The 25,856-nt window shown below is 45.3% G+C and overlaps 2 protein-coding genes across 5 annotated transcripts in view; both read left to right on the plus strand.

Moving 5' to 3' along the window:
- The window catches only part of mapk13 (mitogen-activated protein kinase 13), a 73,972-nt gene extending 64,571 nt beyond the window's left edge, over positions 1 to 9,401 (plus strand). Inside the window, exon 12 of the mRNA XM_084334083.1 lies at positions 6,816 to 9,401. Coding sequence (XP_084190209.1) covers positions 6,816 to 6,904 — 89 coding nt within the window. The 3' untranslated portion in view covers positions 6,905 to 9,401. The remainder of the gene's footprint in view (positions 1 to 6,815) is intronic.
- Positions 9,402 to 9,558: 157 nt separating this feature from the next.
- The window catches only part of brpf3b (bromodomain and PHD finger containing, 3b), a 47,040-nt gene continuing 30,742 nt past the window's right edge, over positions 9,559 to 25,856 (plus strand). For 2 of the 4 annotated variants that reach the window (XM_084334079.1, XM_084334082.1), the window contains exons 1-4: positions 10,356 to 10,625; positions 11,894 to 13,484; positions 18,511 to 18,667; positions 19,870 to 20,001. In XM_084334079.1, coding sequence (XP_084190205.1) covers positions 11,932 to 13,484; positions 18,511 to 18,667; positions 19,870 to 20,001 — 1,842 coding nt within the window. In that variant the 5' untranslated portion in view covers positions 10,356 to 10,625; positions 11,894 to 11,931. Of the gene's footprint in view, positions 9,676 to 10,355; positions 10,626 to 11,064; positions 11,171 to 11,893; positions 13,485 to 18,510; positions 18,668 to 19,869; positions 20,002 to 25,856 lie in introns of those variants that run through there. The other 2 variants (XM_084334081.1, XM_084334080.1) reach the window with 2 other exon arrangements.

Below are 25,856 nucleotides of genomic sequence, written 5' to 3' on the forward strand. Positions count from 1 at the left end.
GAGCGCTCTGCTCGGACTCACTGAGGGCCCTGTGGTCTTCGCCTTCGGTGGTGAAAGACTTGGGAAGGAGCTGATGGTGTGGCCACGACCCCGTTTATGTAGAGGAGCTGATGTGGGTGTGGCCAGGCGGATGGGTGTGTGCATGTGGAGAAAATTATTCATTATTAGACTGGATAAAGGGACGGTTCCACTACGAGCAGAACGCTCGCTATACTCGTATAACTATGGTTATAGAATAACCGTATGTTCTTGCATCCCTTATCATGTCATTAAACTGGATCAAAAGCTCTTTGAGATGTAACCTGTGGACTTCAAGCTTGGAGGCTTTCCATAAACGCTCTGTCTTTCTACACTGACGTCTAAAACTGCGGATAGACTCATTGAACCAGGGAGTAGAATTCGTACGGGAGGCAGGTCTGGATTTAAAAGGAGCAACTATGTCCAATAGGGGTGGGAATCGCCAGAGATCTCGCAATACGATACTATCGCGATACTTGAGCCGCGATACTCTATATATTGCGAATATTGCGATATTTTTATTTTTATTTTTTTAACCGCAAAGTAAAACTGTCAACATGTTTTATCTAATAAAATAAAGTTCAGTCTGTTCATCTCACTTCAATCATTTTTATTGCAGAACATGGTATTTTCTCAAGCAGACAGATGTAAACACTGTAATCTGTGTTGCATGTACCTGACAAACTGAACTGTTTGTATTACACGGCACGGTGGTGTAGTGGTTAACACTGTCGCCTCACAGTAAGAAGGTCCAGGGTTCGATTCCCGTTTGGGGACCAGGTTTCCATGATGCCAGGTACTCAGGTGGGGTATCTCCCATGCCTTTCTGTGTGGAGTTTGCATGTTCTCCCCGTGCTCTCAAGGGTTTCCCCCCGATAAGATAAACCCAATGGAAAAACATGCACAACAGATTGCTAACGCTGTGGCGTCCTTGACGAAGACGGACAGGAGCACTTGGGGCTCGGGTCCTCCCCGGTTCTGATGGTTGTGGGGGGCCTCAGCGGGTACATCTGTCGAGCTTCCGCTCTGCTCAGCTCCTGTGTTCCACTACGAGCAGAATGTAAGCTATTACGATATATAACATACGGTTATTGTATAACCATAGTTATGAGTATAGCGAGCGCTCTGCTCGGACTCACTGAGGGCCCTGTGGTCTTCGCCTTCGGTGGTGAAAGACTTGGGAAGGAGCTGATGGTGTGGCCACGACCCCGTTTATGTAGAGGAGCTGATGTGGGTGTGGCCAGGCGGATGGGTGTGTGCATGTGGAGAAAATTATTCATTATTAGACTGGATAAAGGGACGGTTCCACTACGAGCAGAACGCTTGCTATACTCGTATAACTATGGTTATAGAATAACCGTATGTTCTTGCATCCCTTATCATGTCATTAAACTGGATCAAAAGCTCTTTGAGATGTAACCTGTGGACTTCAAGCTTGGAGGCTTTCCATAAACGCTCTGTCTTTCTACACTGACGTCTAAAACTGCGGATAGACTCATTGAACCAGGGAGTAGAATTCGTACGGGAGGCAGGTCTGGATTTAAAAGGAGCAACTATGTCCAATAGGGGTGGGAATCGCCAGAGATCTCGCAATACGATACTATCGCGATACTTGAGCCGCGATACTCGATATATTGCGAATATTGCGATATTTTTATTTTTTTTTTTTAACCGCAAAGTAAAACTGTCAACATGTTTTATCTAATAAAATAAAGTTCAGTCTGTTCATCTCACTTCAATCATTTTTATTGCAGAACATGGTATTTTCTCAAGCAGACAGATGTAAACACTGTAATCTGTGTTGCATGTACCTGACAAACTGAACTGTTTGTATTACACGGCACGGTGGTGTAGTGGTTAACACTGTCGCCTCACAGTAAGAAGGTCCAGGGTTCGATTCCCGTTTGGGGACCAGGTTTCCATGATGCCAGGTACTCAGGTGGGGTATCTCCCAGGCCTTTCTGTGTGGAGTTTGCATGTTCTCCCCGTGCTCTCAAGGGTTTCCCCCCGATAAGATAAACCCAATGGAAAAACATGCACAACAGATTGCTAACGCTGTGGCGTCCTTGACGAAGACGGACAGGAGCACTTGGATTGGTCCCCGGGGCGCGGCTCACGTTGACGCCCTATCTGCTCCCGGCTGCCCATGGGGGGAAGGACAACGAGATGGGAAAAGTGCAGACATTTCATCGGCGACTCAGTGTGTGTGTGTGTTCCTGTGGGTCGCCCATCTCGCGTGTGTGTTAAACTGCACTTAACTGAATGCACATGTGTGTGTGTGGACTACTGTACTATTACAGGTATTGAAATGAACAATGCAACTTCCTTATACAATTTTTTTTTTTTTTTAATGAATAATTAAATATCGATACTTGGCGTCTCTGTATCGATACAGTATCGCCACGCAAAGTATTGCGATACTACTACGTATTGATTTTTTCCCCCACCCTGTCCAAAATAGTGGAACATTGGTCATGAAAAGACTGAGGACTTAACTCATTGCAATTGGACAGAACATCAGAGTAATGTTGAAAATGTATCTGCAGAGTTTTGCTTAATTATACGTCTGTGCATCATCTGGTTATGAGGGAGCACATCAGAGTTAAAACAAACATAAAAAATTATACACTTATGGTCACTCAGATGGAAATCCTGGAGGTTGACATTCTTAATGTTTAACCCATGTGAGAAAACGAAATCTAAAGTATGCCCAGCTACATGAGTAGGACCCGAAATATGCTGAACAAAATTAAAAGAGTCCGTAATCTGATGCGGCCTTTGATGTGACATCATCAACATGAAAATTAAAATCACCGGTGACCAGCACATTGTCCAGCTTAATCACTGATGTGAGTAACTCAGTAAACTCTGTTAAAAAAAGACTAGTGGAACCAGGAGGGCGATAAATTAAAATACAATAAAATGGATGCGCTCTGCCAACTATGGTGATTTGTAGTTCAAAGGATTGAAAGGACTCAGAGTTCACTGTCCGACATGCAACACAAGTTTTATGGACGAACGCAAGGCCACCACCACGACTAGATGGCCGTGGAGTGTTAATGGAGCTACAGTTCGGCGGACAGAGTTCATTGAGATGGGTCTGTTCCAGATCTCTTTGCCAAGTCTCTACAAGAAATAGACAGCTTAACTCTTCCCGGACAAAAAGGTCATTTATAACAAAAGACTTGTTGGTTATGGATTGAGGAGGGCCATTTTAATAGTGGAGCTATTCTCTGGGTTAGCTGGGGTACGTGTGGATAGTGCTCGCAGGTGACCCCCTCTACATCGCCTGCCCACCGGCAGTTTACTTGGCATGTAGCCCACAATTGTTGGAATGGGAGCGGGAGGCGGGGAGGAGAGGGCACAATGATAATTAATGTACATCAAATTGTCTCTTTGAAATGTATGTAGGCCTACAGGTAGCCGCGTAATAGGCCCTTCGTAAGTTACAGCTTGGAGGGGCTGCACTTGTGACATATCATGGTGGAGGGAGGGGTGCTGAGAAGACCTATAGTCCTGTAGGGCTGTCCCCGACTAAGGATTTGGATGGTCGACTAGGATTGGCCAAAATTTGCACAACAGATTGCTAAAAAAAAAATTATCATTCCATTTGGGCTGTGGGGGGTGCTTAATGTCTGAAGGAGTCGACTGAAGGCTTCTTGTCCTCTGCAAAAGCATGCAATTGGTCCACTGATGGATACATCTTGATATTTGTCTAATCTAGTGTGTTCATTAGATGGGTGAAATCCTCTTTCAGTGCCTCTGTGCCTGTTTTCGTAGGCAGTTAGCCTCTGGTATGCGTGCCATTAGCATTAGCCACGCTTCTAGGCCTCTTTTCTTTTGGAAAGAATGATTTAAAAAAATATATATTAAATTTTTTATTTTTTTTTATATTTGACTAAGAGGTTGGCCAGTCGACTACGGCTCCTTTCGACCGATTAGTCGACTAATCGATTAATAGGGGTCAGCCCTATAGTCCTGACATCACTTTGAGGCAGACCTGACATAGCAGTGGAAATAGCTAGCTAGGACTTTTCTTCCTTTGGTGTTTGGATGTAATCTGTCACGGTACAGGCTAGGTTTTTTCCAAAATGCATCAAAGTTTCTGACTTAACCAAAACCACGAGCATCGCAAATGCCAGATAACCATCTATCAGCACTGTATGTCCGGCTAAAATTTTCTGAGCCTCGGTCAAGAGTGGGGAGAAAACCAGAGAATATACCGTTTTTTTCCCAGACATTCTATAATCATTCCCAGTGTCTTGTAATCATTGCCTAACTTGATTGACCCCCCCTTACCCTGGATGTCATTTGTGCCAACTTGGACAATCACTGTGTGTGCTGACTTGTTGCGTTCAACAATACCTGGGAGGAATTGAATTAAATCCAGAATTTTAGCCCCGGAGTAAGAGTATGAGATGGCATTTGGGATGTTAACATATCTGACAATAGAGTCACCCAGGACGATATACTCTGGAGGGGGCATGTGAAAGCTAGTGGGCTTGGGGCCAGCTGTGCTAGCCTTAGCTAAGTTGCTAGCACCAGGGGAAAGACTAGCTATGCTAGCAGCATTAACCACGGAGGGGGTAGGGATAGCTAAGCTTGTAGCATCAGCACCAGAGAGGAGGGAAAGGCTAACGTTGGCTATGCTATCCAACGCTAGCAGTCCTGTGCTAGCAGGTGTGTCCATAGACTCTGCATCCGATCCATTCAGAGTAGGAGACTCCGGCACAGGATCCTGCAGGCGACCACGCTTGGCCACCGGAGAGCAAGAGCCAGGAGGATGCTGTAGCGAGTGAGGCGAGAGAGCAGGACTCCGGGAGGGAGCCCGCTTCCTGCTGCGGGGCACCTGGCAGCCGTTCCCATCAGGCTGCCACGAGGCAGAGCAGGCACTGTCAATGGATGAATGTAGTACTGGGAGATCACCCAGTGGAGCAACATAGCCAGCCTGGGCGAAGTCTCCCAGGCACTGCCACGGCCCGGGGGAACACAGGCATAGAGGATAAGGGCGAAGCAGTCCCACCAGAACGCTCAGCCAGTGGGGAGAAACGGCCAGATGAAAGCTGAGGAGAGGCAGGGTCGAAGTGTGGAAGAGATCATTTCCTCGCAGGGCGCTTATTGCCCCCCGTAGCCACCTTCACCCATGATAGACAGCCAACGGGAGAATCCTCAGCCTCCGGCAGCTCCAGGCAGACTAGCCGAGAGGAAAGTTCAGTCTGTCGTGCTAGGAGATCAACAATGAGTTGTTCAATAGATTTAAACTCTAATCTAATTGAAGTAACATCAGCAGACGGAGCCATTACTCCCTAGATGGATAATAAGCTTCTTGAAACTTTCTGAACCTGTTTAAAATGGGAATACACGGTAGAATATACAGTAGATATGATTCACTCCAGTGTTTGCAAATCTTAACAATGTAAGCAAACCTTGTACAGCCACAGAACACAGCAAATACAATTAAAATGTCGATCTATTGTCTAGTATTAGTCCTTGTATCAAGAGCTCAGTCAAATCTATTGAGATATAGCTGGTAGCCTGGGACTGGCCTGGTGGCTGGTAGTCTGGGGCTGGCCTGGTGGTGGTGGCTGGTAGCTGGTATCCTGGTGCTGGCCTGGTGGTTGGTAGCCTGGGGCTGGCCTGGTGGTGGTGGCTGGTAGCTGGTATCCTGGTGCTGGCCTGGTGGCTGGTAGCTGGTAGCCTGGGGCTGGCCTGGTGATGGTGGCTGGTAGCTGGTAGCCTGGCCTGATGGTGGTGGCTGGTAGCTGGTAGCCTGGGGCTGGCCTGGTGGCTGGTAGCTGGTAGCCTAGGGCTGGCCTGGTGGTGGTGGCTGGTAGCAGGTAGCCTGGGGCTGGCCTGGTGGCTGGTAGCCTGGGGCTGGCCTGGTGGCTGCTAGCTGGTAGCCTGGCCTGATGGTGGTGGCTGGTAGCCTGGGGCTGGCCTGGTGGCTGGTAGCCTGGGGCTGGCCTGGTGGTGGTGGCTGGTAGCAGGTAGCCTGGGGCTGGCCGGTAGCTGGTAGCTGGTAGCTGGTCGCTGGTGCTGCAGTTACACTAAAGGAAAACAACGTTTCATTTTCACTTTTCAGAACGTTGTGTTATGGCAGTCAGGTTAAATAATGTGATGACAACTCTTTTTCAGACAGCCAGCGCAGTCGTTCCGAGTCATTGATATTTATCAAATCTACCTCAGTCTTTGTTACTAAACAACACATTACGGATCTTCCAATAGAAAGGACGATACAGAACGATGTGATGCATTGTAAATGTATCGGTATGTAAGGGGGAGGTGTCACATTTTTGCTATTTGTATGCATCAAAACAGTGTTTTTAATGTCGAGGTCTTCAACCAGATTCCAACCATTACCTAGAACTACCCGTCATGTAGTCGTTGAATCTTGATTGTTTGACATGTTATTTTTTCAGCCATTAAAGCTGCAGTAGGCAACCTCAAAGAAATTACCAATCAAATGTTTTTGGCCTGTCAAGTGGTATTCCCGGGATTGCATCTAAGATGCACCATCCTCGTCAGTAGTACACACAATGTGTAAAACCACCTGCCAATCAGAGGATGAGAAGTATTAAAGCTGCTGGTGCCTCTGGGAGTCTGGAAACCCTTGAAAGGTGATTCAGAGCTTGCTCTATTTACACTGGGCAGGTAAACCCACTCTTGCCAATTTCTCCGAAGTTGCCTATTGCAGCTTTAAATGGCTGTCCCCTCAAAATATGGCTGTAGTTAGCAGATAGGTGTAAACTGTAAGCCTACAACAAAGTAATTGTTTTGACCCCCCCCTCCTCCCACAGGATTATCTTTCAAAGAGGTGAGGAGCTTCTCACCGTTCCCACGCAGAGACTCTAAAAGAAGAAACACACTCACTATGCCTCCACAGTGACACCAGGCCAACCCAGGCAGTATATACAGCCCTGACATCACCAAACTACCGCTTCTTTGGGACTGGATTTGTTTGGAGGCCGCACCCTGTTTCAACAAAGAGCAATCATTTCTTCAATGTTTTTATTTTTTATTATTTGTTATGCCCCCTACCCTCACTCCCCAACAGTGAAATGTTTAAGATTTATTGTGAGAAAACGAGTGTGTTTATGTGTAGATTAATATTGTCATTATTTTGAACGCCTCAAGTATTCCGTCTTCTTGTTTGTGCACGTTGAAATGCCATATACTGATTGCAATAGCCAAAACAATGCTCCTGTTCTGAATATGAATCTGCATGTAAACACACTGTCACGGCTCCTACTGTAAGTCTTACTGTATACTGACTGTACTGTATTTTTCTATATGTCCGGATGAGAGCAGGGCCCTATTCCCCGTACCTGGTTCAACTAAGTTGATCAAAAGTCCCATTATCCAGATTCAATTAACCCGATGTTTGAATCCGGGCTTTCCCTGTTCCTCGAACGCTGATTCAGTCTCGTTAATTCGAACCAGACTTGATACTCAGGATAATTGCGCGCGGCCGCCTCACCTGAAAAGACAGCAGGTGTCGACCGCAGAAATCCTGATTTTCTAACGGCATTGATTGATTGATTGATTGAAAACTTTATTAACAGATTGCAGAATGGGTACAATACAGTACGGCTCAATAAGTTAAGTTAAATGCATAATCTATAGGCTAATTTTAAGTCCCTCATTACCCCAATCAATCAGATTATATTTCTTTAAATGTGCCTGCTGGCAGTAGGCTTAATGGAATGAATAATCGAAAGATCTTGCTAGCGAAAATAATTACTTCAACTCTTTCAGAATAAGTAGACAAAAACAAGCCCAAAGAGTATATCTAATGATACGAATTAATAGATACTTATGAGGATATCTGTACTGTATGTGCTTGGGTATCATGTACTATATAAATACATGGTTCCCAACGTTTTCAAGGCGCTACCCCTGAAATAACGTGTCAGAGAGGCTTGGATAATATACAGTTTCACTATTAATCAGGTTTTAACCTGTTTCGGACATCATCCATACATGCATTGAATTGATTAACCTTTGTTTTATACCAGTGACACCAGTCATGTTAATCACCTTGTTCATCATCAGATAACACTAACAGTGCTTGAACAGATAAATGCATTTTCTCAAATTCATCAAAACGTCAAAGGCTTGCAATTGCTCATTAATTTTCTCAAGTCACGTCCACGTCATCAAATCAAACAGTGCATCTCCTCAAACATTTTAATCCCAGTTACAATATCACAATAACGTGTGAGTGACGGTGAGTGATATTCAGATTTGTCATAATTCATATCCACAATCCATGCATGAAGGCGCTTCAATTTATGCTTGAATGAAACACAATCCGGGCGCAAATACATCCACAGCCGAGAATATGAAACTAATCCGAGCCGAACGCCGATAGGTTTCATTCATTAAAAACATCACATTTGCAATGCTCCGACGTTATTAAAATAACCACATAGTGTGTATATCGCACCTCGCAAGCGCCGTATATATGACGTGCATTATTTAGGACAAAGTACATTTATTATCAGCATTTTAGGTATATTATTTTACATTTCAAAAGCCCCCTCTAGAAAAACGAAGCACAAAAACATCATTCAGAATGGTATAATGGGATCTAGACTGCTGGAGACTGCAATTCGAAACTGGCCCCTGTAAATGTCCTAACCCAACCCCCTCCAATGTACAGTAAATGACCTAACCCAAGAATACACGAGACCCTCTTCTTAGAACCAAGTATGGTTTTGTCGATATTCCAATGTACAGTTTTGCTTGTACAGTTTCCCCCACCCCGCCTACCCAACCCCCACGCCACCATCCTCCAATGTACAGTTCCCCCCCCACCTACCCAACCTCCTCCAATGTACAGTTTCTACGTCAAATGTATACTCTCTTTTTTAGACTCTTTTTGTATCACAAACAGTACTGTATTTGCAAATCTGGTATGTCATAAATGTATAGATGTAGCAGTACTGTATCTGTATGTCATAATTATGATGAATTGAAAATGGGGGACCCTGATGTAAACAAGACTAAAGTCTTTCTCTGGTCTGCATCCCCATAACAATTGTGTGTATTGAGCTGTACTGTACTGTACCCATTCTGCAATCTGTTAATAAAATGTTCAATCAATCAAGAATTATTTCAGGAAGGGAGCTGGCATTTCTTTGCGAGGGCGTGGCCATGCAGGTTATCGAGCTAACTGAACTAAACCCTGCCCTCGACCAGGTTCAAACTTTTTGATCTGTTGCCATAGTGATTTAGAAAATCGCACATCGGGGAACCGAAAGGTCTAGTTTAAGTCAAGTTATCCTGAAAATTATCCGGCTAACTCAGTTAGCCAGGTACGAGGAACAGGGCCCAGGTAGGCTATGTTTGTGGGACTTTGTTTTCACAATAAATGGTATGATGCTGGTTAACTTTTGAGATGTTGTATTTTGTTGTACCTACAGTAGGCTACACCGCACAAATTGCCTTTTTTGTTGAATGCATGGTTTCATCTATAGGTAATTAATTATCCTTCTGTTTCTTATTGTCATTGCAGAATAGTCTCACTGTGACAATACATCTTGAGTGTTGTCTTTGTTCTCAGTGTGGTGTTGAAATTCAACACTGCAGTAGAATGAATGGTGACTGCAGTCTTCACACTTCCCAGTGGTTTAGAGGGTGGTTGTTGAGGCAGTGGTAGGTATTCATCAATGGTAGCCCACTACCCCAGCAATCGCAACGAGTGAGCAAAAAACAACCCCTTGCCAGACACTGAGGAGCCGGGGAGAAACCATTTGAAATGATAATGCCATTGTATTTAATTTAGCAAACTCTTAATAGTTAGTAACACTATAAAATTAAATAGGCCTATATAGCCTCTGTTAGAGTAGGCTGTATCAGACATGATAGAATAGAGTGGAAAAGGCCTGCAGCATATTCGTTCATGTTTAATTTATTTTTGCACCGATCCTTTCTAAATTTTCTTGTGCGAGTGTGGAAGACAAGTGCAGGTGGTGAGAGCTAGCTAGCTACAACAAGTAATCGCTCACCCCACACACAAACACTAATTGAATAATTTATTCTACAACTGTGTAATTCAGTCGTGTTTAGACCATGCAGCCTGGGTTAAAAACGCATGGTGATTTTAAAATGTTTTCAATATACATCTAGCCAACAGTTAGTACCATCATGGGCCATTCCTTTACATTGTGTAGCCCGCGAAAATCATGGCCTGGTTTTGTCAAGGGGCGTGTTTTCTCCCCGAGCCCCGCTCTCCAACCTGAAACACTACCGCACATTCAGGGCTTCCAATAGCTAGCCAGCTAGCTGAGGCTAGCATTTCTCCTTGTCGCAAAAAAAACGGGGTCGACAACAAGCCGTTTTTCAAACTTTACTTTGGGCGAATATACTATTCGTGTTCCGAGTCGGCACTTGGAGCGTGTCGTGCCATCAATGGGGCACTGAGACGGAAACGGAGACTTTTGTAACGGCGGAATACACCGGCTTTTTATGTCTCGAGGAGTGTAGGGAGCTGGCCGCTAGCTCTCGGGGGGAACTGCTAGCGAGGCTAGTAGCCAACCGTTGCTGTCAAAGCGGCTCCACGTCAGTCTGTCGAGGTACCCGTGTCAAGTCACTTGTTAAAATAGGTAAGACAATGTCGTTGTGCTAGGGTACCTTCTACACAGAAGTCGTGACAGTGACGCGATATGTTAGTTGGTTAACGATATTGACTTGCTAGCGTCTTAACAGTGTTGCTGAGGATTAGCACTGTGCTGCCGTCTTCGTCAATGGCACGTTAGCCTCGAAGTTAGCATAATAGCTGGTTAGCAGTCGTTGGCTAGTTATATCACTACGATTTTATGACATTGTATTACTGGTGTCACACAATTAATTTCGTGCCCCGTGTATACGCGCTGGACTGTCATTACGATGATGTGAAACTAGTAATGTTTTGAACCGTATATGAGTTTTTAACACTGTTTTAAAACTGTGAAAAATGGCTGACATTTTACTGTGGATATAAGGACACTGATCTGTAGAGGCGGTGGCTATCCTGAAAACGATTGGCTCAGAGGTGGATCAATCAGACCATCGGGGAAGACTATTGGATGAGCCATTCTTGTTGTGACCTGACTGGAGAGTGTAGTTGCCAACAGTTTTATGAGATAAAGTCCTGAATAACCTACCAATGGTAATTTATTTCTGCTGGCTGAGTAATGATTTGGCTATACTCCTCAATTTGACAGTAGTCCAGCTGTCATCACACTGGTTTATGATGAATGTGGTGCGTTTCATGAAAGTCTGCTGCCGAGCCCAAGTGTGTGTGGTAGAATGTTTACAGTTAGCATGGCCATAAACCCTGCCCCCCCCCCCCCCCCCCCCCCCCCCACGAGCTCTGAGCAGCAAAATAAAAACCCACATGAGTTGGCCTTGGTCTCAAATGAGTCGATGTGCCAAATTCATAACAGTCTCTTCGATTTCAGAGGTTACCTTCTGGAGCCTTGGGGGTAGGGGGGGGGGGGGGTCATATTTTCTACAAGCTGTTTGCCTGGCTGATGTCACACATTGCACAGGTGGTGTCTAAATCAACTGTTTGGCAGGTGGAATACTATGTACTTTTCATTGCAGTGAAATATTCCAGTCATTGTCATAGTTTTGGTAATACTTTTTGGCTAATATGATAAGATGGTATTTAAAACCAATGTGTTTTTAATATGTACACTCATATCTGTGGTGCTTAAAAAATATTTTTAATTGACAGTAACTAATAGAAATAGGCAAAACCAATTATTCGGAGTCATTATTTGAGTAATATATTCTGCTCTATGCTCATTGTTTGAAAAAAAATATTTAAAAAAAATCGTGATTTTGTTTAAAGAATATTAAATGGAGATTTCTATCTTTCTAATCTCAGACCTCTTTGGGTAAGCGGGGCAGCGTGGTTGGAGGTCCATGAGGAAGCCACGCCGGCGAGGCCAGCCGGCCGGGGGAGCTGGTGCCGGTGGCAGTGGCAGGAGGTCTGATGGGGCAGTGGTCGGGCGATGTGCTGCCCGTCAGCGCTCCCCCTCCCCCTACAGCCTCAAAGCGTCCCCCAGCAGAGAGACCCTGACCTATGCCCAGGCCCAGAAGGTGGTGGAGGTGGACCTGGATGGCAGGCTTCATCGCATCTCTATAGTGGATCCTTTGGCAGTCATCACCGAGGACGAGATGATGGCCCAGGACATCACAGAGTGCAACAGCAATAAGGAGAACAGCGAACAGCCGTCCTCTCCCACCAGTAGCGCCCACCCTAGTCGCAAACCTGCCACACCCCGGAGCCGCAGGAAAGACCCCAAACATTCCTCTGCCAGATCCTCCCCGTCCTCCACACAGAACCACTGCCCCAACTCTCACCCACAGACACCTGACAAGGTGACCCCCTCGTCACACCCTCACCACATGACCCTTCCCGAGCCTAAGTTCCGTGTGCTGGAGACCTTCCAGCCGGTCGAGGCGCCCGCTCTGCCCACGGCCTACTACCGTTACATGGAGCGCTCGCAGGAGGAGCAGGAGGCCGAGGCAGAGTACGACATGGACGAGGAGGACACGGTCTGGTTGGAGATGGTCAATGCCGGCCGGACGTCGGAGGGTCACACGGCCATCTCCGCGGATATATTTGAGCTGCTGGTGGACCGGTTGGAGGAGGAGGCTTACAGGGAGGCACGGAGCCGGGCGCCCTCGCAGAGTGCCATCGACGACGACGCCTTCTGCTGCGTGTGCCTGGATGACGAGTGCCTCAACAGCAACGTCATCCTCTTCTGCGATGCCTGCAATCTGGCCGTGCACCAGGAGTGCTACGGTGTTCCCTATATCCCAGAGGGCCAGTGGCTGTGCCGCTGCTGCCTCCAGTCCCCTCAGAGACCTGTTGACTGTGTGCTGTGTCCGAACCGCGGTGGTGCCTTTAAGCAGACCAGCGACGGCCGCTGGGCACATGTGGTCTGTGCCATCTGGATCCCCGAGGTCTGCTTCGCCAACACAGTGTTTCTGGAGCCAGTAGAAGGGGTGGGTAACATCCCCCCTGCCCGCTGGAAGCTGACCTGTTACCTGTGCAAGCAGAAGGGGCGAGGTGCCTCCATCCAGTGTCACAAGGCCAACTGCTACACAGCCTTCCATGTCACCTGCGCCCAGCGCGCTGGACTCTTCATGAAGATCGATCCCGTACGGGAGACTAACGTCAACGGGACCACCTTCTCCGTCAAGAAGACTGCCTTCTGTGAGGCCCATTCGCCACTGGGGCAAGATTCTGCCTCTGAAGAGGAGGAGAACGGGGGAAGGGTGGTCGGGGGCCGGGGTAGAGCTAGTAGAGGACGCAGTGCCTACACCGAGACTCCAGCAACACCCAAACGTGGCAAGAAACACAGCAGCGATACCAAGCAGAGCAAAAGGAAAGGGAAGAAGAGCGCTGAGGCACTGGCACGATGCAGTGTTTCACCAATGGTGACCGTGCCACAGATACCCACGCAAAGGTCTGGTTTATTTTCTAGTCGGCACAAACATGGAGCTAGATTCAAGATTCAAGAGGTTTATTCATCACATACATACACAAGACATTATAGTGAAATGAAGGTAGCCATGCCTGCTTCGATTGTGCAAAAAATACAAATAATAATAATAGAATAAAAGAATAAAATAGAAATAGAATAAAATAGACATGATAAAGATAAAATACAAAAGGCAATGAGTCCTATGTACACTTTCTATACAATATACAGTTCTACCCTATGTCACTATGCTATCCTAACTATACTATACAAAAACATCCAGTTATGTTTTGTTTTTTTCCTTTAATGACTTAAAGGAGGATTGTAACCATTCTCTCAACATTACCTCCATGTGTTTCAGTTGTATTACTTTCAGTGTTTCCCCTGGGATAGAGTTGTAGCAGCGGAGGTGAAGCATGCACACTTTTTTCTGTTCGAAATGTTTTTTTTTTATGCTTACAAAGTGCATCGTGTTGGGACTCAGGTTTCTATGTGTCTGCCTGCACCAGAATGGCTCTCAAGGCCAAGTACATTCAGTAGGGGTGTAACGGTACACAAAAACCATGGTTCAGTACGTACCTCGGTTTTGATGTCTCTGTACAGTGGGGGAAAGTTTAAGTTTATTTATTTGGCTTTCCATGTTCCACTCAGGGGTGATGCAGTAACTGTTAAGTAGGGCTGCCAATGAATATTATATTTTCAAATTAATAACCGACTTGCTAAAAAATAATATATATATATATTGTGAGCGTGGGCCTGAATGCGCTGCATGACTGATAGGAGACACGTGGCGTCATTGAACTGAATGACATGCGAGTAGTAATAACAACAACCGCGACCACCGGTCGCGAAGACAGTGATGATTTGCACTCTGAGCAATCTCAAGCCCCGGTTGGAAATACTTCGGATTTTGATTAACTTGTGGAACCTTGAGAGACGATTTTATGCAAGCTATGTAAACTACAGCTGGCCTACCTTCTTTTTTATGCTAACACTGTTTTGGGAGTTCTAGCGTCAAGAATGTAAGTAGCCTACTTTTATTTTTTAACACTTAAATCATCCCTCAGGGTAAAACGTTATTGAATAGAGAAAGAAGCGTCATGCAGGTCCCTAATGGTAAATACTATTTCCTTTCATGCCAAGGAAAATATATCAATTCATGTTTATCACACCTTGTTTGGAGGCACGTTGCCGTGTATGAATGTCCGTTCTATATGCCACAAACTATCATTAATTTGATCTCCGAGAGACAGCCAGCCCCTTCTCAATCTAGCACCAATCCTCCTTACGCACTGAGAGAGAGGGTGTGTGTGTGTGTGTGTGTTCGCGTTCACCACACTATGAGGCTATGCTAAAATAATTACGGGTAATCTCTGTGTTGTGCGTGGGCTGATCGAACATCCGGCCCTTTGCGCAAGTCATATTTTGGGAAGGGGTGAACTTGGAGTTTTTAATTAAATTATGCACGCAAAAGAAAGTTCTGCACGCGCGTTCCGTTGGTGGTTAATGTACCGTTGCATTCTTTCGGTACACAGTGCGTACTGAACCGAAGGTCCAGTACTGAAACGGTTCAGTATGGATACGTGTACCGTTACACCCCTAACATTCAGTATTAGTGCACAGTAATGAGCAGGGGAAATATCTGTCTAGCTTACATTATGAGGTGTCTCAAGATTTAGGAAAATACTGTCCTTTTTTCCAGAATTAACTTGCATCACCACACTGTATTATTAGTGTTAATTTACTTAAATGTAATGACATTTGCAATGATGTGTCACGGTGGCCCTCGAGACACAACCTATAGAATACTCTTGCGCATAGTATGGCCTGCCTCTAGGACAAAGAGATAAACAATCAGTGCATGTGGAATACTTTTACAGAACGTATCAAGATGGATCCATCAAATGTTGTTTATTTCACAGATAGGCGTTTCCTTGTGTATTCCTATCAAATAACTGCATTTGCTGTAACGTTACTGTGTGTTACTTACGTGAAGTCACAGGAACGTTCCCTTAGGCGAGTGATAATCCTGAATCCGCGATCCAACACTGCTTGCCTGTTGACATCTACCTAGGAGGTGCTTGTTGTTATAATAGTTCTGCTGACTAGGGGTGGGAATTGCCAGTTTCATCACGATACGATATAGATTCTTTGCTTAGAAAGTTTGGACACAATCGCATTTCAAATGAGTTTATGACAGCAGAGGTCATAATTCAGCAGCAGTGACTACCTTTTAGGGGCCTTTCTCACTCAGGTATTGGGATCGAATCACCGCCCCGGAGCACGGGGGAGTGTTCTCACTCACCCCTTTTGGGATGCGAAACGGTGCTGATTCGTTTTACCCCCCGCTGAACGGGGCCAGTTGGATTAGGTGGTCTCGGAATCGGGCCGTGGGTGCGGGGGGTGTGACACACACAACGTCGTTACTGTCATGCTTGCTTGAATTTTGGGCAGATAAAATCACACTGGACAATACAATACAAAAACGATATTTATGGGTAATTTGAGAGTTCAGACCTCAACCGGCTAACATGAAGCCACATTACAAAGCAAAGCACAGCACTTCTGGCTCGCATTAGGCCTGGCAATTTTTGTTTGCCATGCTATTTCTATACATTAGTTTCTTGTTTGAATGCATTTATTTCTATTAGACCAGTGGTGCCCAACCAGTCGGCCGTGGTCGACCAGTAGATCAATGACATGTAATATAATTGCCACGAGCGATGGGATGTTAGCTGCTGGACAGGCTAAGCTAACTAGCGTTAGCCGTTAGCTTAGCGTTAGCCATTGCTGTATACTATACTTGTTCGAATGCATTTATTTCTATTAGACCAGTGGTGCCCAACCAGTCGGCCGTGGTCGACCAGTAGATCAATGGCATGTAATATAATTGCCACGAGCGATGGGATGTTAGCTGCTGGACAGGCTAAGCTAACTAGCGTTAGCCGTTAGCTTAGCGTTAGCCATTGCTGTATACTATACTTCTTGTTCGAATGCATTTATTTCTATTAGACCAGTGGTGCCCAACCAGTCGGCCGTGGTCGACCAGTAGATCAATGACATTCAATATAATCGATGCAGCAATGTTACTAGTAAAAGGCTAAGCTAACTAGCGTTAGCCGTTAGCTTAGCGCTATCGTTAACCCTGCAAAACGCTCAAAAGCGGACTCTACAACAACACCATCCATTCGTGATAAAATGGGGTGGGTTATATTGACAAGGCTTGACAACAAATTAAGAAACGCAGATGGCGCTGGATAGGCCACACCCTGCGAAAGCCCGCAAGTACCATCACCAGACAAGCCCTAACATGGAACCCGCAGGGCAAGCGGAAAAGGGGCCGCCCGAGAAACACCTGGCGCAGAGACCTGGAGGCAGACACCAAGACCATGAAGATGACCTGGAACCAACTGGAGAGAACAGCTCAAGACAGAGATGCTTGGAGATCACTTGTTGACGGCCTATGCCCCAGAAGGGGTAGAAGGCGTAACTGAACTTGACAACAGAGGTTCAAATATAACTTCATATTTATTGGTTTATTTGTTCATTTTATATCAGCATCCAGAGTCCGCAGTCGTGTTAAGACACTTCCTGTTTACATTTTTGAACGTGACATCATCGCCTACGGCAAGCGTAAACGCTCAAAGGCAAACCGTAAACAGAACCCGAAGCGAACCAAGACCAGTGTGTACACAAACTAGAGGGGGGGGGGGGGGGGGGGGGGTTCGCACTCTGACCCGGAATGAGGACGGTACGCGACCGGTACGGACAGAATGAGTGAGTGAGAAAGGCCCCTTACTCTTAACACTTTCAATGCCGGAGCTTGGTGCCCAAGAACATGGTTGAATGCCAGCACCCACTTCAATGATAGCGTTGTGAACGCATAATCTATGTCTTAAATTATGGATATGTGTCTAATCTGGCCGTCGCTTATCAATGACTTGTTTGCAGTCAACATTGTCGAAACGGATTGTTTTTTAATCGGTTCATTTCCGTTTTATACCATTTTGAAAACCCCTCGTTTTCTTGAAAGTTTCAGGAAAATATAAAGATTCCGTGATAAACGGAAATACTGGAATATTCTGGAATACACAAAAAACGTTGAAATTTTTCGGCCTATTTATGAATCGTTTTCAAATAAACGCTAGATTATCGATAGTATATGTGTACTTATACACGCTAGAGAAGCAAGCTGAAAAATCTATTCTCATTTCCTGATCAGCGCGCGCACACACACACACACACACATATGGGACACGCTGATATCTCTGTGAAAACAGATCCGATTATTCTAAGACTGGTAAAATAGATTCCTTACCTCAGATCAGATGTTCTCCAAAAAGATTATTCCAATTCCTGATCGCCATTCCAAATATCGATCGTGTTTATTCATTCAGCGCTGGGTACTGGAAATACCGATTCCACGCTGTTCTGAGGGTCGGCGAAGACTTGGATCTCTCTGGATGGCTTGCCGGATAAGTAAAATGAGGAAACTGGATTCTCCCCCCCATCAGTCTAATCCAATGGGGTGCAGTTACACAGGGAGAGACGATAGGGGGCAGTATTTTCCCAATGGAGCTCAGAGAGAGGTTGCTGCACTAACGTGAACTATGAATTCAAATCGCTAATAAATAAAAAACGACAAACAAACGCTATATGTCGTTGCTGGCATTCAACGGTCGGCATGAACTAACGACATATAGCGTCGTTGGCACTCAAAGTGTTAAAGAGAGTTTCAGCTGAATTTTGGCTTGTAATTCTGCCGGTTTCTAATTTCGGCCAAGATCATATTCTGTAGTTTATTGTCATGTTTCCATTCATGGTTTCAATTTAAAAACAAAACATTCTAAATGGATCAAAACTCATAACCCCCCCCCCCCAAAGATTTTTTGTGGAATTCCTCTTTTAAAGAGAACACAACTTGTAATAGTTTTTTATTATTATTATTTAATTGGCTTGTGTCTGTCAATTAGGTGAGAGCATCGTAACATCTTCTTTCTCTACTCCGCAGGTTCAACATCATCTGCAAAGGCATTCTCTTCCAGAGGAAGAACCAGTTCATGCAGAGAATTCACAGCTATTGGTTCCTGAAGCGTCAGTCACGGAACGGTGTGCCCCTGGTCAGACGTTTGCACTCTAACGTCCAATCCCAGCGTACCATTGAACAGGTCAGGACAATTAAAACATAAACACAGGTTTTGACTGCTTGTGGAGATTAGAAGGATAATGAAGGTCACTAGAAGTGGTTTTGTACTACACACAAGTACTTTTTAAGAATACATGCCGATGCAGAGTACTTACATGAGCATTTGTCTTGATTCCGGTATGAAAATTTCATATCACAATTATAGTGACAAATTATCACAGTATTAGTGTTGTTAAGATGTGCTGAAAATGTGCAAACAGTACTGATCCAAACTGAAGTACCAAATCTCCAAATAAAATTAACATACCTTTTTTTGCTTTTTGTTTAATATTGGTGTTGTGCATGCACACACAGTATATCTTTTGTGTTGCATTTGAGTATATGCAATGACCCCATGAACAATGCGTCTGTCACCATCTATGGTTGATGCTGAACCGTCTACTCTAGACAGTATTTACCGTGAGTTTTTCAAAGCGCTGTAATCAAACATGGTTTTAATGATTATTCAAATTTGAATGGTATTCATAACCGTCAGCAAATTTTACTGTGGTTATCATTAAAATCGGTAACCGTTTATTGGTATCTTCTATACAGACTGTTACAATTATGTTTTAAGCCTTTATACGTGTTAATGTAATCCTCCCATTTCCTTTTCAATATTGATAAATAATCATGGTCTCAGTAGCATTGTACTCATAACAGCTCTTCCTTGGCCTTCACCAAATACAACCACTACACCTCTAGTCACTGTAATAGACTAGACTGGAATATTTTCCTCAACATTGACTTGCAGGCAAAACTGCTTCTGAAACCAAACCGTGTGCGCATCTTTTGGGGAGAGACTCCGGGAACAGTCTGAATGAAACCACCCGTCTGTGGTTTCATCTAGAATGTTCCTGGAGTCCACAGACGGGTGGTTTCATCCAGAATGTTCCTGGAGTCCACAGACGGGTGGTTTCATCCAGAATGTTCCTGGAGTCCACAGACGGGTGGTTTCATCCAGAATGTTCCTGGAGTCCACAGACGGGTGGTTTCATCCAGAATGTTCCTGGAGTCCACAGACAGGTGGTTTCATCCTGAAATCACAGTTTCGCCTAGAAACGTCATCATTGTTTACAAACGGTCCAAAGAAAGGTCCCATCAGCAAGAAAATACAAATAAAAAGTTTGTGTTTATCTCGGTAGTCAGTGTGTGTCTAATGTTGTGTTGTGTTGTGCTGTCTAGCCTGAGGTGGATGAGAAGGTCTCGGCGGCCAGAGAAGCGCTGAGGTACTGGCAGAAGCTGAGGCATGACCTGGAGAGAGCCAGACTACTGGTGGAGCTCATCCGCAAGAGGGAGAAACTCAAACGAGAGCAGGTAGCGTGGAGGAATATGCCTTTTATACCAGGAGACTTACTGCACCTTATATGTATTGCCATTTGACAATGGAACCATACTGGTGGAGCTACAGTGGTGTTCACTCAATATTTGGGAACAGCTGTTACCCAAAGCCAGAAACTGGAAGAACAAAACTCTTAACTTGTTATGTCATGTCATTCTTAGACAATTTGGTTTGTCTCCAAAGCATCAGCATAGGAATGAGATATTAAAGGGTAAGCTTAGCTAGGGCCCTATGAAATCCGTTTGTATCTTTTCCTGTTTTCGGATTTCTCTGATTTGAATTTTCCTGTTTTCGCAATTCTCTGATTTAATATTTTTTCCTTTGGATTTTAACACACAAAAAAATACAATTATGTTTCATGTTTTTTTTTTAATCGCTTTTTACTACTGGGCAGTCCAGTAGAGAGAGAGAGGAGGAACGGGAGACAGAGTGGGGGGAAGACATTCTGCAAATAACGACAGGTCCGGGAATCGAACCCGGGTCGGCCGTGCTGCGACTCAGCGCGTTATGTGGTTTGCCACTGGGGTGCTCCAAAATTATGTTTTTTTTTTTTAAAGGATTTATTTGAGCGTTTTTTTCCAGCTTTTTCATGGTCAGACATGACCGACAGAGGAGAGGGAGAACGGGAGAAGAAGTGGGGAGGACATGCGACAAATGATCCCCCGGGAGCGGGAGGCGAACCCGGGATGGCCGCGTAGGTGTGCAAGGCACTATGCGGTGCGCCACAAGGGCTTTCATCGTTATTTCTTTTATTCGATATTTCCATTCATTATCCATCCAGGGAGCCTGGTGTTATCATAGGGAATGAGTCTGAGGTCGCAAAAGTCCAATACCGCCGCGGGGTAGGATGCAGCCGGTATTGCACATCCTTTGAAACTCTGTCTCGGGCTGTGCATAGATTATATTGGTCCAGGCGGACATGTCCCGATCGGCTTGAGGAGCGTCAAATGCTCCAGATCGATGATGTATGGCGGATTATGTTGGCGACACGATCGACACCAATACTGGGACTCGCGATCAGATAAATGGAATATTCTTTTTCGGGCAGATCCTAGTCAAGGTAAGGGCTATATGATATAAATCTTGCGTTGATCAAAGCATGCCTTCATTGTGATCCGAGCGTATGTGTGTAACGCTAGTCAATAACGTATTCCGTTGGTGACTATCAAAGACCCCCCCCACCCTTTCATGCATTCATGATGGAACATAATACCCATCATATGCATTTGATGGGTATTTTTAATTGTAGCGTGTGTAGGGACGGAACGCCAATGCATTTAGTAATACACGTTGGGGACTATTAACAGCCTCTCATGAATTACCCTAAAACCATACTTATGTATAAAACAGGAATGTATGGATGAAAAAATTATTTTCTTTTTCACATATTGAACAATAGATACTCGATGTCAAATGGGCAATAGTATTGCATCCATAGCTATAATATAGTTATAGCCCTGCAGACACCGCCACGTATTCTTATACTTTAGAACGCTGGCCTTTTAACCAACACAGTACACAGCGCCCTCTGGCGCTGATTGAGTTAACAGGAGGGCACATTTAGCATAAAACGCCTGTCAATTGCATACCCAAAGTAATTTGCGATTTATTATATGTTATACTTATAGCACATGCATGAGTCTGGTCTCTTTTGAAAGGTAACATTCTTAGGCGGCTGGGTGGTGTAGCGGAGATTGCGCTTGTCACCAAAGCAAGAGACTCTGGTCTCGAATCCCGGTGTCAGCATTGCCTGCGGCTTGGACCAGCCGTCATACTATCTCAATTGACAGAGGTAGCGGGTGGAAGTCGATGAGTGGGGATTATACGTTGTGGACAGCGACTCCTACAGGTCGGTTGGGTGACGCCTGCACAGCAGAGACAGGAAGTATCGGGGGCAGCGTGAGCCTCCTCACAGCAGCTAAATTGAATGATGTTGCATATATAAACCACACTGGACTATAAGCCGCAGGTGTTTTAATGTTTAATTACCATTATGTAAGGGTTCGTGCACAGAGGGGATTGTCGGGAAAGAGATGGCTGTTTGAGGAAGCTCCCATTTATTAACATTTGTTTAAACTAACGCCAGCTAGGTACTAACGTTAGCTCACATAACGATAGCTACGTTAGTTAGCCAGCGCCAGCTAGGTACTAACGTTAGCTCACAGAACAATAGCTAGTTAGCCAGCACCAGCTAGGTACTAACGTTAGCTCACAGAACGATAGCTACGTTAGTTAGCCAGCGCCAGCTAGGTACTAACGTTAGCTCACAGAACGATAGCTACGTTAGTTAGCCAGCGCCAGCTAGGTACTAACGTTAGCTCACAGAACGATAGCTACGTTAGTTAGCCAGCGCCAGCTAGGTACTAATGTTAGCTCACAGAACGATAGCTAGTTAGCCAGCGCCAGCTAGGTACTAATGTTAGCTCACAGAACGATAGCTACGTTAGTTAGCCAGCGCCAGCTAGGTACTAACGTTAGCTCACAGAACGATAGCTAGTTAGCCAGCGGCAGCTAGGTACTAACGTTAGCTCACAGAACGATAGCTATGTTAGTTAGCCAGCGCCAGCTAGGTACTAACGTTAGCTCACAGAACGATAGCTAGTTAGCCAGCACCTGCGAAATCGAATGCCAAACTGATGATATCAGACGGTGATATCAGGAGCTATCAGTAGCTAGATAACATTAGACAACGCCTCATGCATTAATAAACTAAAGTGAATAGTTCGTTGACTGGGTCATTTTGTTTAATGCTTCAGTTATGTTGAAAGAGGAGCTCTGAGCTGCTCATACACTAGACTCTTGCCGTAATGGTTTGTTGACGTGGGTCTGTGAGGGGGAGGAGGAGGGGCAAGGCGTGCACTGCTGCAGCAGATTTAGGAGTCTGATCTGACGGTCACAGAGCTGAGGGAGCGAGCCCAGTTAGCTGTAAAAATTCATAGATTAGCCGCACCGTTATATAAGCCGCAGGGTCGAAAAATGGGGGGGAAAGCCGCGGCTTATAGTCCGAAAATTACGGTACTTTTATGTTTAAGTCAAGCACTTTCATATATGTTATGTTTAAGTCAAGCACTTTGATATATGTTATGTTGTCTGTTTAAGAAAGAGTGCAATAAATGATTTTATTGAAAAAATAAGAATCGTGTGAGAGAATCGTGATCTCAATTCTTAGAGAGAAAAATCGTGATTCACATTTTAGCAAGAATCGCCCAGCCCTAATTGGTTGTATGGCAAAAAATGCAGCATGGAGCCGGCAGACGAGGGTAAAGTCGTAGTGAAGATTGATTTATATGAAAACCGATTTATGTATAATTCTTTAAAAAATTAAGCAAATCCCACGCCATTCTGCGATAATTCAGAATTCCGTGTTAATATCTAAACTCCGTGAAATCCTCAGATTCTGTGATTGCGGATTCCATAGGGCCCTAGTTTAGCACAGTGTTTCCTCTACATTATTTTCTTTATAGTTTAACCAGAAGTATGACCACCCACATAATGCCTTTTTAAATATCAAAATTTTTTATACCATAGCCTGGGTGAATATTCTATAGAATATAACATTTGAGTCCGAAAATGGCATCATGTGGACGAGCCCTACTGTGTTGAGTAACGCAACATTTACTTTCAAAATGAGTAACAAAAGCTTCCTGATCATGTCCTGAATCAAGTAATGTTTCACTGTCGTAATGTAACAATGTATCCACCTAATGATTTGATGGAGATGTGCATCTTGTCAAAATCAGCTGATTTAGCCAGCAGCGGCAGCAGCTGAACTGATGGACTCTGTATGGGTCAAGCCAGAGTCACGCCGCTCATAGAAAAACCAACCCTGAACCCTACCGTCATAGGCAACTACCGTCCTGTCTCTCTTCTCTCCTTCCTTTCTAAAACACTTGAACGTGCTGTATCCAACCAACTTACTGCTTATCTCTTACAGAATGACCTCCTAGACCCTAATCAGTCAGGCTTCAGGACTGGTCACTCCACAGAGACAGCCCTCATTGCGGTCACAGAGGCACTTCACTTAGCAAAAGCGAAAGGCCTCTCTGTCCTGATTCTCCTAGATCTATCTGCAGCCTTCGACACAGTCAACCACCAGATCCTCCTTGCGGCCCTCGCAGGAATGGGAGTGGCTGGCTCTGCGCTGACATGGCTGTCATCATACCTCAATGACCGCTCCTACCAAGTGTCATGGAGAGGGACCCTGTCGGCCACCCGCCCCCTGCGGACGGGTGTCCCCCAGGGCTCGGTTTTAGGACCCCTTCTCTTCTCCCTCTACACTAAATCACTGGGTAACATTATCACGTCTCATGGCTTCTCCTACCATTGTTATGCCGACGATACTCAACTCTTCCTCTCCTTCCCTCCCTCAGATATCCACGTCTCTGAGCGGATCTCGGCCTGTCTGTCCGACATCTCAGCCTGGATGACGTCCAACCACCTCAAACTGAACCTAAGCAAAACAGAATTGCTCCACCTGCCGGCCAAATCCTCCCCCCTAACCGACCTTTCAATCACAGTCGAGAATACAGCTGTGACTGCGTCCCCGACCGCCAAGAACCTTGGTGTTGTCCTCGACGACCAGTTGAACTTCTCTGCTCACATCGCAGCGACGACCAGAACCTGCCGATTCCTCCTGAGCAACGTCAGAAGGATACGCCCCTTCCTGACAAAAGAAGCCACCCAACTCCTCGTCCAATCAACAGTCATCTCCCGCCTCGACTACTGCAATGCACTGCTCGCTGGCCTCCCGGCCACTGCCACTAAGCCTCTTCAACTCATTCAGAACGCAGCGGCCCGCCTGATCTCAAACCTACCGAAGTCGGCCCATGTCACCCCACTTCTTAGGGACCTGCACTGGCTCCCCATTGCTGCACGAATCCGCTTCAAGGCCCTCGACCTAGCATACCGTGCGGCAAAGGGAACCGCTCCCGCCTACCTCCGGTCAATGGTCTCTAACTACACACCCTCAAGACCCCTACGCTCTGCATCTTCTGGCCGCCTCAGACCTACTCCTATCCAAGCTCCGGGAGGGTCATCAAAGAGAAGTCGCCTATTCTCAGTCCTTGCCCCACAATGGTGGAATGAACTACCCACCCCAGTTAGGACAGCCGAATCACGTCCAATCTTTCGCCGTCGACTAAAGACGCACTTCTTCAACCATTATCTGAAAAAAAAAAAAAAGAAAACAATAAAAAAAAAAAATCTAACCCTAACTAACCGTACTGTCATGCACTTGTCCTAATAAACTAACCTACACTGTAGCACTCAACACTTTGATGAACATTGTTGCTCAGCTGATAGAGTTGTGCCCTTCCTGATGGCTTGTCGTACAGAACTTGTAAGTCGCTTTGGATAAAAGCGTCAGCTAAATGACTAAATGTAAATGTAAATGTATGACCGTACTGTTTAAATTTGCACTGCTATAGCTAGACTTACGGTAAAGTTATTCTGTTGAGTGAATATCTTGCATGTTTGGTATTTTGAGAGGCTGTAGTTATCTTGTTTGAGATAATTACCCACGACAACATGTTTAAACTAACAGACATGCTGCTGTTGGTGTTGTCCCTGGCACTGCTCAAGTGAGAGTAGAGTTACAGTGAGATGGGCTTCACCTCGTGGGGTAATTAGCCCTCATGTTGGGCATTATTTTGTGATAACTGCACCCCTTGTCATATCTTGCTGCACATAACAAGGCCACACACAGACCTGCCTGTGGTTATACACACAATTATGCCTCCCTGCACCCAGCCCCCTGTTTCCCTCACCAGCATACACACACAGGCCTACACACATCACTCTTCCTTCTCTCTTTCTTGCAAATAGTGTATTT

This window comes from Notolepis coatsorum (genome assembly GCF_963971535.1).
Source record: "Notolepis coatsorum genome assembly, chromosome: 17".
NCBI classification, from domain to species: domain Eukaryota; kingdom Metazoa; phylum Chordata; class Actinopteri; order Aulopiformes; family Paralepididae; genus Notolepis; species Notolepis coatsorum.